This window comes from Vicia villosa, linkage group LG4, assembly GCF_029867415.1.
Source record: "Vicia villosa cultivar HV-30 ecotype Madison, WI linkage group LG4, Vvil1.0, whole genome shotgun sequence".
NCBI lineage: Eukaryota > Viridiplantae > Streptophyta > Magnoliopsida > Fabales > Fabaceae > Vicia > Vicia villosa.
Window position 1 is genome coordinate 160,776,534 of NC_081183.1, and position 13,866 is coordinate 160,790,399.

Below are 13,866 nucleotides of genomic sequence, written 5' to 3' on the forward strand. Positions count from 1 at the left end.
TTTACCAAGTTAATTATAGAATTTTTTATAATGAAAAGAATTAAATATAAATTTTTAAAACTTTAAAAGATAATGATAAAAGTAATGAAAATTTCGACTTGAAATCAAATTTTGAGTTTCTTTTTTTTTCCTATAAACTTTTTATAACGTTCTAAACATGTCTGTAAAATAATCATTCAAAAAAACACATCGGTTTAACTGTGAGGACTAAAACTACGTGCATAATAATTTTATGGAGACCAAAATATGTAATTTTTTTAATAGGGATTAAAAATGAAATTTGAGATATTTATAGGGACCAAATACATACTTAACTCTAAATTAAATAAAATTTTAAGAGTTAAAGGACTGAGGTGACACAGAAAAAAAATTAAGGGACCAATCTGAACCAAAGGATAAAATTAAGGGACCAAAATAGGTATTTTGTCTATTTTTATTAAACATGTCATGTCAGACTTAAATATGTTGGAAAAATCGGCAAAGAGAAAATAATAGAACACAACAACCAAAATGTGAAAATTATAAAATCAAAGAAAAAAACACGATCGTTGTCAAATGACAACCAGAGAATAACACTATGTTAAAATTTGTTACAACTTATAATTTACCCTCAACCACCCCATGCCCCGAGGCCCGAGTACATGCACAACCCAAAACAAACATTTAAATATATCTCACAGCACTCTAACACAAGAGTATAAAAAAAACAAAAAAGTCAAATACAAGGTTAAAGTACTTTTGGCTGATGCATTTTATAATGAAGAACTTAAATAGCTTATGTTTGAAAAATATTTAAATCACGGTAGAAAGCTACGGTAGCCCAAAAGCTACTCCTATCCACTTTCTAAGAATCATCATAAGTTGGCTAATAAACGTGCAACTGCAACAATTCATCGCAGAAACAACACGCACTTAGACTCTCTCTTCTTTTACAAAAGTAAACAATATATGACTACAAAATAAAATAGGTCAGAATATATAATATATAAACTCTCTCTCTCTTCTTTACACAACATGTATATTTTTAACCGACATCAATAAAATAGGTAAGAATATATGACCTGTAGGCCACTTGTGGACATATTCTCATTCCAAATTTGTATTAAGATTTTATTTGATGAACTTTTCATTTTAGTTTTAAATTTTTTAAGTGTAGCCAAACAATTAGCAAGTCAAACATAAATTTCTATTAAAAATGTATAAATAATATTTGATTCTTCGTTACAAGAACAATTCCACAAGAAATATGTAAAATATATATTGCCGTGGGATTTACCAAGTCCCCCATTTGATTGTAACTAAATATCATAAGATAAATTCCACAAGCAATCACCATAACTAGGATATAAATATTCCCATTATACTCAAGTTGGTATATGCATGTCATCACTCTATTCCAAAATACCAAGTTGAACCAAAATAGAAGTGTTCAAAGTGCAGAAAACTTCAACTATTTTATGACCAATACAATACATCTTCAAAATTAAACCACCTTCATACAAATTTCATACCCTATAAATACAATTGCTTCAACACAAATTCTCTTCACCAACATACAATATTATCAACTCTTTTCAACAAACATTTCCAATTAGCAAATAACAACAATATGAGTAAAATGGTTTCTAGCTTGATTTTGATATTTCTATCAATATCTTCACTGGCTTCAGCATCTCTCCAGGTTGGATTCTATGGCTACACATGTCCATCTGCTGAGACAATAGTGAGAAATACGGTTAACAAAGCTGTTTCACAAAGCCCTGGCTTAGGTGCTGGATTGATCAGAATGCATTTTCATGATTGCTTTGTTAGGGTAAGTTTCATGTTCAAAATTTTCTCACATATTATAAGTTTTAACAAATCATAGGGTTATTGCTAATACTAATATATTCAATTTTACATAATAGGGTTGTGATGCTTCTGTGTTACTAGCATCAACACCAGGAAACATAGCTGAGAGAGACAACTTCGTCAACAATCCAAGCCTACGCGGCTTCGAGTTTATCAACGAGATCAAGGCCCAACTAGAATCGGAATGTCCGCAGACAGTATCGTGTGCGGACATTCTTACCTTTGCAGCAAGAGACAGTGCTCTCAAGCTCAGTGGTGGTACTATAAACTACGAGGTACCATCAGGGCGAAGAGACGGCCGTGTCTCTATCGGAGACGAAGTGCCAAAAAATCTACCCGCACCTTTCTTCACCACCGATCAACTCATCGCAAACTTTGCACAGAAAGGGTTATCCGCCGATGAAATGGTTACACTCTCGGGAGCACATTCAGTTGGTGTATCACACTGTTCTTCTTTCTCGAACCGTTTGTATTCATTTAGTAATACAAACGCTGTGGATCCTTCCATGGATCCATCATTCGTTGAATCATTGAAAACAAAGTGTCCAGTTCCACCAAGTAGCAACGATCCATTAGTGGTGCTTGATGTTGGTAGTCCTAATCGTTTGGATAGTGTTTACTATGAAGGATTGGTTAACCATCGTGGTTTGTTGACTTCCGATCAAACGTTGTTGAGTAGTGAATCAACAAAAGAAATTGTGGTAAATAATGCAAATTATGGTGCAAATTGGGCTAAGAAGTTTGCAGATGCTATGGTGCATATGGGTTCTATTGATGTGGTAAGTGGCTATGATGGTGAGATTAGGAAACATTGCAACTTTGTCAATTAATACTACTAGGTGCTTGTTTTGTGACAACAATTGTTTTGTTTTAGTTTGGTCAAAAGTCAATGTGTAAATTCCTATTAGGGTGCATCTATGTCTTGTTGTGTATTTCCCTTATTATTTTGCTTTCTATATTCTTGAAGTGTATTATATTTGTAATTCATATAATTCTATTTGTTCTGTTAGTATCATGAGTAAGTAATTTCGTATTGATTAAGAAGTAAATCAATCTCTTTAGTTCTATCCGAAGTCTTGAACTATTCGGTACATGGTGAACACTTTGATATTTTTAAATTTAATTGAGTATTAGTACTCTTAGCCAATATGATTCAACGCCACATCCCTTTTTGTTTTATTTTATTTTTAAAATAATTAAAATTTTAATACAAATTGCACTAAAGGTACTGGTATCTAGGGTTTAAAATCAAATCAACTCAATAGAAAACCGCAAATCTAACCAAACCAAATCGAAACCGCAAAAAACCGCATTTGGTTCGGATTAGTTTGGGTCATCTTTTAACAAAACTGCACGGTTCGGTTTGTGGTTTGTATTTTGTAAACCGAATCAAACCGCATTATGTTACAACCTAACTTTTACTTAACTCACATCCAACCCAAACTTAAATCTATTATACCTTAGTCTTATAGTCACGAACAATTTTCTCATCCTTACACATATGATTTTAGTCTCGATCTTCTCAAATCTCTAATAGCATTATCGCGTCTTCTTTGCCACATACATCTCCCCTCTTTTTCTATTCTCTACTCTCTTATATTCTTTCTTTTTCACCCTCATTTTTATGCAAATGTTCCCTATTTCAATTTCGTTTTTATCGCACATCTTCTTCTCTAATCTCTTAACTCCTTTGTTTTTTTTTGTTTTTTACCTTCGCTAATCTCTCATCTCTTCTATTTTTTTTCATTCTAATAATTTTTATATTGTTTTATACTATTATTTTATGTTTATTATTCCACTTTGGTCTAATTTAATATTTACATATTAAATAAAAAGTTGTTGTCAAAATATGACGAGTTTTGTTGTTATTCGATAATGTATGAATGTCTAGATACAAAGTTATGTTATCATCTATATGTATATGTATGGTTCAATAAAATATTTGTAAAAAGCCGAACCAACCGAACCAAACCGCATTAGTTTGGTTTGGTTCGGATTTTTTTTAAAAGCCAACCGAATCAAACCAAACCGCACAATTTTTTCTCTTACGGTTCGAATGATTTTTTTCGTCAAAACCGTTCAAATCGCACCGCGAACACCTCTACTAATACCCATCTTAAATTCATGCCAAATAATTTACCTTTTAATTATACTTTTGAATCCCTAATACTTATTCAATTATTTTTATATGTATTGTTTTTCATCACCGGATCACCAACGAATTCAACTTAAAATATGAATCACGATTGGAAAATAAATTGTATAATCATACATAAGATGATTGTTGTATAAATATTAGCTTGTCAATATATGAATGTTTTATCATGCTTTATATAGCAATAGTTCACCTTTATAGCAATAGTGCACCTAAAGAATTATGGTTTGTTGTTATATAAATGTGACTTAGAGCTAAGGAATTAATCTTAGTTTGCATTGCTAATTTATTGTGATCACAAGATATTCAGTTTCTATTGATTAGAATTTTTACTATCAAGCAGTGACCGCGAGAGAATTCGAAATCCCAATGATTTTCTTTATCATCTATTTCAAATAATTTTATGAAAATTTCTTTACCCACCTCCCTATGGGGGGTCACCTCCAGCGAAATTTCCAAACTACCCCTGCTTCGGAAATGAACTTCCGAAGCGCTTTTTTTTTAAAAAAATTTCCTTGATTCGGAAGTTCATCTCCGAAAACACCTCATGGGGGGTGCGTTCGGAGATGAAGATCCGAAAACACCTCATGGGGGGTGAATTCGGAAGTTCATTTCCGAATTATGCAGAAACTGTGTTTTTTTTTTTATGTTTTTTCTTAAACGCAACCGCATTTTAATTAAACGTTACCGGCAAATAAAATAAACAATAGATAGACTGAAAACACTAATATGATAAATAAACAAAAAAAATACTAATCCGATGAAAATAATATATACAAACCGAAACAAATAAAAATAGTGTGCTAAAGATACAATCCGAAAACAAAAAATAAATAAACCCGACCACTACTGGGTGTGCCTAACCCTCTCACCCTGGGCCCTCCTCTGCCGCCTATATGTCGCCGCACGGTCCGCATCAAGGACGATCATCTCCATCACCGCGACTGCCTCTGGACCGCCCCGCTCCACGATACCTCGATCCAACGCGTCCCGCCCAATCATCGATATCCGCTGACAGATCGGCATGAGATCAATGGCGTAATCATCCTCGGCCTGCTGGTTCTCCAGGATCTCCTCGTGTGCTGGCCTAGGAGCGCCGGGAACGTCGGGTCTTAAGAGAGGATGGGACACCCGGTAGAACCATGTGACGTATCCCTCCACACTGTGCCAGTCCTGGGTGACCCGCATGCGACGGTACTCCAGCGGTACCACATGATCCTCCCAATGCTCCCATATGGTAGTGAGCTGCACTCTGGTCACTGTGTCAGGAGCAGCCTCGAAGGGTGACCTGGGTATGATCTGCACGAATCCGAACTGACGCATGCACCGCTCCGGGAGGTACCGAACCATGATGCCGGTCCCGCATGCCAACCAGCCTGAATATAGAGCAACCCTGTCGAAGGGGACAATCTGAGCGTAGTCGGCGAACGGCCTCCAGGTGACGTCGTCGTGCATCGTGCGGTCCAGGTACAGGCGGTATGGTCCCACCGCATCGTTCCCCCTCTGGAGAACGTATCTGGCGGCCCTGGGCATGGGGTCCACATACTCAGGATCGATGTGGAAGCCGTGGATGCGGGAGAAGTATGAGATGATCCAGCTCTGAAACAGAAATACGATAATGTATTAAAATTAAATACGAAACATAAATAAATAAATACGAGAATGTGTTAAAATCAAACGTACCGTAAGCAGAGTGCAAGATCCGACCAGCTGCCTCGTCCGCCAGTTGGAGGCCTCATTCAGCTTCTGGTAGAGATATGCCAGAGTAGCTGCCCCCCAGTTCCACTGGTGAACGGTATCCAGGTCCATGAAATAGCGGAGGTAGGTCACGTCGACGTACCTGGCGCTCTTGTCCACAAAGCATGCAGCGCCTACCACATGCATGTACCAGCACCGGAGAGCGCAGCCGCGGTGATACTGTGTGAATAGCTCGTCACCCGCCTCCTCGGCCTCGGCCGCCGCGTCCAGGTGGAACTCAAAATAGATCTTCAGTATAGTGAACCGGACATGAGGCCCACAAGTCGTGGCGCACTCAAAGTGAGCAACCTCCTCCTCCATGCCCAGATAGAGCGTCATCCACTCAATGACCTCCACCCTCTGGATCTTGGAGTGGGTCAACAGCGGCCCCCTAATAGGCAGGTGGAGAAGACACTGGACGTCATGCAAGGTGATCGTCATCTCCCCAACCGGCAGGTGGAAAGATGACGTCTCCTTGTGCCAGCGCTCCACAAATGCCCCCTGCATGCCGGTGCTGATGGTGGTGTACCCCGTCATGCAGAGCCCGCTGAGCCCTGAACCTCGCACATGGTTGTTAAACCACTCAGCTGCTGGTTTAAACAGACCGAAAATCTTCCTGGAGTGGTTCACCATTTTCAATGGCTCTCTCTCCTGTTAAAAAAAAAAACAAATAAGCAAGAAATAAACGGTAAAATTATTAAAAATGGTGACAAATAAACGGCTAAGTTAAAAAAAATACCTCTCCCTCCCAGATCCGCCGAGCGACGTGATCCTGGTAGTGAATCAGCAGGGAAGTGTCAAAAGGCCCTCCCGGATAGCTATCCACCTCCTGCTCCTCCTGCTCCTCCTCCTCCCCGACTGGAGGGTCAACATCCGGTATGACCTCCTCCTCCTCCTCCTCATCATCATCCTCCTCTCGCTGGCGGGAAGAAGATACCCGAGCCAGCCTACTCCTATAGCCTGAAGGAGATGAACTCTCCACCAAGTCCTGCCGAACGCGCACACGGCGTCCCCGGCCCCGCCCGCCTGTCGACGCCAGCTGCGCCGCCGCCCGCTCGCGTCTAGCCGACGCAGTCTGGGAATCCCTCCCATGTCTGATGCGTGCTGGCTGGTTCCCTGTCATGTTCCTGTAAACAATCGAAATCGAAATCGATTAATATGCGAGACAAATGAAAAAACAAAAAAAATTGCACTTCTGATACAGTTCGGAAGTTCATTTCCGAAACTGGGATGGAGGTGTTTTCGGAAATGAACTTCCGAAACACCCCTGCGCAGAGCTTTTCTGCAACCTTCAATGGCAGACCCCAAAATCAAAATTCAAACTTATGTATACACATTCTAAACATCCTAAATATCAGTATAAACCTAACCTAATACATTTTTTGCTATTTCTAAACACCCTAAAATACATTATAATCTTAGATCTTAAAATCAAAATGCTTACCTATTGAATAGATTTGAGGACTTTAGAATGTAATAGAGCAAGTAGATGGAGCCTTTGAGGTAGCTTGGAACTGGTTTGCACAAAAATCTCTTTGGGGTTGAGTTTGAAGAAGATTAGGGTAAATGATTTGGGGGAGGGGGCTGTTTTGCTTAATCTGCAAAACGCGCAGTATTTCGGAAATGAACTTCCGAAATGCTGTTTTCGGAAGTGCATTTCCGAAATAAGTCAAATTTTTTTAAAAAAAAAAGGCGCTTTCGGAAATGCATCTCCGAAAACACCTTTTTCTTGCATTTTGGAAGTTCATTTCCGAAGTCAGGGGTATTCTGGGTTTTTCACCAGAGGTGAGCTAGAAGGTTGGGAGGTTGGCAAAGAAATTTTCAATTTTATTTTGAAAATTTTAAAATGATTCTTTATCAACCCTTCCCCAATCCCATCTAACAAAGTTACAATTTTTTTACAACTAAATTTGCTATGTTTCTAATATCAATCTCAATTTTGGTAGAAACAACATAATTTACTATATGATCAGCAAATTTTACTACACTTGTCAAATTTTTATCAAGTTTCTAGAATTGTATCAGGAAATTGTTATAACTAATTTTTATCAAGTTTATGTCGGGATGACGCTTGAGCGTGGAAGCCAAACCAGATTACAGACTTCTCTGTTAGTTCTGTTTTTGATAATTTTTTGATTTTGTTTAGGGTCAGAGAAAATAAACTGAGAGGGTGGTGTTAACGTTATCTAGCTAGGATTTGGAAGAGTTGAATGTTGTCTAAAATGGTGGTGTTCTCTTAGCAGTTAATTCATAAAAGGTTGTGGATCAGGCAGAATCTTCTGAGGAGCCAAATTGTTTCGGAGTCTAGTAACAACGTATATGTATGGTGTGTGTTGGGCAAGGAGAGTCGGCTTACCATCTTTTTATTTTGTGGAGGTTGCTTATGTCATCTAGTATAGAGTTTTTAAGTGGGTTGGATGGTCGAGGCCTCTGCCTCGCTCGATTCTAGGAGTTTTTGAAATGTTATAGGGTTTTAGTATTTGAAAACAAGAGTCTTTAGGATTGAGCTTGATCTAACATTATGTGGTCTAGATTATTTGAAAAATGCAAAATAAAGTAATTTTTTATAGGAAAAGGTTGACTATTAATCACTAGATGTCTTTGATTATTAGTTTGATATGGAAATGGGTTCATGTCCATCTTATGGGGTTTTTCCATTTCTTTGGTGGACTAGGAGTGGAACCTACTTAAGTGGCTAGGCGATTAGGGCTTTGTTGGATCGTCAACTACCTTTTTTCTTGGTTTTGTGAAGGTTTTCATGCCTGCCTTCTTGCAGTTTGCTCTCTCAAGAGATTTGTTTAGACTTGTTGAATCAGGATAAGTTTCACAAATTCTCAGATTGCTTTTGGTTCCTCTTGGGTGTTGGTTTTGGTCATTTTGACTTTTTTATGTAGTTTGTATATCTTTGTTCTACTATGTAGTCAAGGCCGGTGTTCCCTAAGCACTCATGGTGCTCTTTGTTGATTTCGTATATTTATAAATCTTTTTTTATTAATTTTAATATATACTTCTCCATTTGCTATTAAAAAAATTACTTTGTTGTTAATTATTTTGAAAAACATAAAATAATTTTTTTTGTGCAGTACTACTAGTGTATATTTGAGTTGTGTATGTTCGATGATTGATCAGGAAGTGGACTACTATTCAATAAAATAATCGCTAAGAGTTTGAAAATCTAATAAGAAGAGAATTGTAACTATCATTCTTCCCATAGACAAGTGTTGAATGGTAAAGCGGTAAGCAACAAAAGTTTTGGAAATATTTATCCAGGAAATTACCGTCTCCATGTGGACTATTGCATTAAACTGTCGTTCAACAATTTACAAAGTTATAAGTTGGATTGAATTATTTAAAGCATAAAAATAGAAAAGTAAATATCAACACAAAAATAATTCATTCTTCAGAGATAAGAGACTAATCAGACATGCAAATAATTTGTTTCTCTTAAACTTGTCGACCAGTTATACTCAACCTACAATACTCATCAATATCATCAAGCATCACTCACACTCTAAGTCATTTCTAACCCAAAATAGAGAAAACTACTATATCATCTCGGCGACGATCTCTCAATCAACCTCAACAACACAACAAACATCTCTCAACCGACATAACTAACATGGAGGCATTATGTTTCAACACCCATAAAGATTGTTAGCTCTAAATCTATATTTAGAATTCAGAAACTAACAGATAATCTATATATAAGGATTTGAGCAGTATATGCCTATAAAACCTAAACCCCGAGCACACAGAAAAAATTTAAGACAACAATCAACACAGATTTGTAAAGCAGATTTTATATAACGCCTTGGGCGACAAATATACATGAGTTCAAAGTAAATACATATACAAAACCCAACTAAGAGGAAATACACAAAGAGAAAGAAAAATGAACAAAAAATCTCCCGGTTTGTCAGCTTCGATCGATGATCAATCCATCCCGGATCATCCGTATGCAAGTTCCATAGTTGTTTTCTAAAATAATCTAACTAAAAAATGTGGGTTTGATGAATTGGGACCAAATATACCCAATCCATCACCAAAAAATGTGTTTTTACCCCCTTTAATTGTGTTTCTGTCCAGACCCGATTCGCCCGACAACTAAGCAGTTTACCCGGTGACTCAAAACAACGTTTTTTTCACGCTTTTGGGTCCTTCTGGCTCGCCCGTCAAATCACACCAGACGCAACATGACAACAAACATCAAAATCCAACAGTGTTTCTGCCATAACTTGAGAACCGTAACTCCGATTTGCGCACGGTTTGAAGCGTTGGAAAAATTATTCAATATTCTTTCTAACAATGAAAAAATAGCATTGCTTGAGTACCTACAAAAATGAGATAAAAACAATTAAACTCAATGATATTTATACGATAACGCAATATATACAATATAACGTAAACTATACCGAATATACACTAAAGTTGAGGTTTATTGACGAAAAACAAATGAATTAAGCCGATGAGCGCTAATTATTCACACTCAAATTTACAATAATTTAGCACTCATCAACAAGTTTTTATTTTAAGAAATTGAGATGGAAAATATGTAACACCATCTCCTACTAGGTTACGGTTAGGTGACAATGGGAGAAGAAACAAGTCAACCACCTTGTTGACCAAGTAACTTAAAACACAAGAGAGGGTGAATTGAGTTATCTGGTTTTTGAAAACTTTTTAACAAAAATATTGATTTTAACTTGGTCAATTTTAAGAAGAGATATGAAGCAAAGATTTAAGCGCGAAAGATAAATGACAAGAAAGTAAATGAGAAGAGTTAATAAAGTGAACACCAGAATTTGTATTGGTTCGTTCTAAAACCATGCAGCATACTCCAATCTTCAATAGTTTTTCCTTGAGAGTTCCACTATCAACGTGAGTTTTTATTAGAGGATCATCCCACAGCCTTGTTACACTAAGATTTTACTCAAGTTCAACTTGTAACCTTTATAGTAATTACAACGTTAAAAGAGAATGAAAATCTTGTTTTACAACTACAACACGGTCTAATTCGAACTACAATTATACATCTCTTACTTAATTATTTAGCTCTCTCAGCACTAAAATAATGAAAAAGTGTATAAAAACTTCTAAAAAGAGAGTGAATGCGAGAGAAGAGTAGAATATCAAATTTCTTGTGTTTAGAAGTTAACACAAGCTCTCCTTTATATAAGAGAAAAAAATTGGCCAAAAAAGGAAATAAAAATGGGTCGGAGCTGATCTCGAATTGATTAGCAAGTAACGCTAATCGATTAAACTTAGTTATTTAAAGAAAATTAGTAAAGGTTTCAAGGTTAATCGATTAAGAGGGTTCTTAATTGATTGGATGACTAGTTTGCTCCATAATCAATTTGACAATGTTATAATCAATTAGAGAGAAATTTTTTACTTCCTATTTGATTAGGTACGCTTCCTAATCATTAGCATAATGTCATTAATGATATTTTAGAATATTTTGTAAGAGATTGAGTTTATAAAACTATTTTAAGTGTGTTTATGTATGTGCACGTACGTGTGTACATGTATGTATGTGTGCATTACTTTAGTACGTTGAGAGTTAATCATATCTATTACACACTTTTGATCATAAGCAAATAGAAAAACAAACTAAAGTATATGATCCGACGAGCTTTCAAAGACTTAAGTTCCTTTGATGTTGATCTTTGCATTTGACTTTCTTTACAACAAACTATGAAATCTTCTAACTTAACTTTTTATTACTTAAATCTTTTGATTCCTTTATTACGCTTATGATTATTTTGCTTCATTATTTTGTCTTCATAAAAATCACAATCAAATTCATAGTTACCTACTCACTACATAGAACCACAGTGTCCCTCTTTTTTATGTTGACAACGCATCTCTCATGGAGGTGTTAAAACATAAATATTAAGATAAAAAATATTGGAATGGAGTATCTAATTGATTAAATGGAGTATCTAATCAATTAAAAGCTTTTGTCGGTTGAAAATAGTGTAGGTTTCAAATCCTAATTGAATTTAAAAAAGCTATAATCGATTAATTCTAGAGGCAAAAAAAATCTTCTTTGCGCATTTGGAATTGGTTTGGTATTGGGTGCTTGATTTCTTTCTGCACCATTCTTTATTTTTTGAACCCACTTTTTTGACACAAACTTATACACAATTTTAGTGATAAAAATATTATTTGAATAGAGTTTAGAGATATGATTAGCACTTGTTAGGAATATACAAGGAATATTTATTATCCTTTTATAACAAGTGACTTGCCTCCTTATCTACATATAAGCATTAAGAGAGCCTTTTTCCCTTTGATATTTCGGGAAGCATTTTTGTCTTTTCTTTTCCATAATTACTCTAAATTTTTTAATGTGAGGAACATTAATAATTTTTCTCAAGAGCTTTTATTTCATTTCTGAGAAAAAATTTAAAAATTTGTTCGTAAGAGGATCAATCTCCCCATTTTGAAGCATAGGATAGAAAATCACTAAACATCTTTGATGATTTTTTGGCCAACTACTTTTATTGCAATGTTTAGAGCGTGATGTTTCTAAGCATATATATAACTTTAGTTTGGTATTCAAATATTTTTGGATCCTCTTATTATAGTGTATTTTAAATAGATCATGTTACTTTTAAAGGACTAAGAATAAGAATTTGAAGAAAATTTCAAGTCATGAATTTTCTTATAAAGATAATGAGCAATATTGCCATTTATACTATGATAGTTACACTTAAATATGTTGTGATTGGAATTTCTTTTAGCATTGCAGAATTTTTTGAAATATTTAGGGTTATTCTCAAATTGATAACTTAAGCCATATTTATTAGAGTTAACTATCTTTTTGTTCCCTATAAATATTTCAAACTTCATTTTTAGTCCCTATTAAAAAAATGACATATTTTGGTCCCCATAAAATTATTATGCACGAAATTTTAGTTTCTACTGTTAAACGGATGTGTATTTTTAAATGATTATTTTATATAGATGTTTATAACGTTATAAAAAAGTTCCTAAAAAAAAAAACTCAATATTTGATTTCTAAGTTGAGTTTTGCATTACTTTTATCATTATCTTTTGAAATTTAAAAAATTTATATTTAATTCTTCTCATTATAAAAAATTCTATAATTTAATAAAGAAATATTTTATAATATTTTAAACACGTATGAAAAAAATAATCCAAAAATTTAAAATTTTAAGAGTAATTAAACAGTTTTCAAAATTTTAAAAAATAGCAGGGACTAAAACTACATGCATAAAAATGTTATAGGGACTAAAATATGTCATTTTTTAATAAGGACTAAAAATAAAATTTGAGATATTTATAGGAACCAAAAATATATTTAACCCTATTTATTAATTGTTTCTCTTTGGTTAAATAAAATCATATATAGCTTATCTCTATCTTTGATAAATTTACTAAGGGTTTCATACAGATTTTCAATTTTAATTTCCAAATTTTTACAACTTTCACATTTGGTATCCATTTTCTTAAAAGAATCATATATAGTTAGAATTTAAAGCATGGTTTTTAAGTTGTTGAAATTTTTTGATTAATTTCTCATTTTTCATTTTTCATGTTGTAATATGATTTTTTTCTAATCTATCAGTTTCTTTATTGAGATCCTTGCATATAGAATATAATTCATGGAAGATAAATTTGGTCTCAACTTTACTTACCTCGTCTTCTTTGTAGTTTATCATAAGACAAAAGTTTGACTCATCATCTTTTTATGATTCATCACATGAGTCTGAATCGTCGCTTTCTTTTTTAGGAGTTTTTTTTTCTCCTCTATGTCATTTTGAAATTTGAATCCTTTCTTCTTGCAAGGACTTTTATTCTTTAAGTTTTTTGAGGTATTTTAAATCATTTAATATTTCCAGCAAATTATTAAATATAGCAACCATATTTCTAAAATACGGATGTTTAGATTTTAAAATCATGGTTGTTTTGATTTTTAACACCAAATTTTAAATTCAAACTTTTTGTTAAATAAACAATTTTGAAATATTTACCGAGAGTTTTAATATTATTAGAGAACCAATCTTGAAGATTTTCTTCAGAGTTTTTAGGTATCTCGGAATCTTGATCTAATGTTTATCATATCTCTTTTGATCTCAATAGAACCTTCATAGTTC

At 34.6% G+C, this 13,866-nt stretch overlaps 1 protein-coding gene across 1 annotated transcript; it reads left to right on the forward strand.

The window, feature by feature from the left end:
• The first annotated feature begins 1,370 nt into the window (after nucleotides 1-1,370).
• On the forward strand, nucleotides 1,371-2,863 carry LOC131600128 (peroxidase 5-like). Its single transcript, XM_058872350.1, has 2 exons — nucleotides 1,371-1,813; nucleotides 1,908-2,863. Exons 1-2 carry the CDS (start codon nucleotides 1,610-1,612, stop codon nucleotides 2,679-2,681), a joined length of 978 nt encoding a protein of 325 aa, XP_058728333.1. The 5' UTR covers nucleotides 1,371-1,609; the 3' UTR covers nucleotides 2,682-2,863.
• The last annotated feature ends 11,003 nt before the right edge of the window (nucleotides 2,864-13,866 follow it).

What these genes read in the sequence shown, in the direction of transcription:
- LOC131600128 (XM_058872350.1), top strand. Translation starts at nt 1,610, where the DNA reads ATGAGTAAAATGGTTTCTAGCTTGATTTTGATATTTCTATCAATATCT. An exon ending in TTCATGATTGCTTTGTTAGG is followed by an intron (nt 1,814 to 1,907) that starts GTAAGTTTCATG and finishes TTTACATAATAG; the next exon opens with GGTTGTGATGCTTCTGTGTT.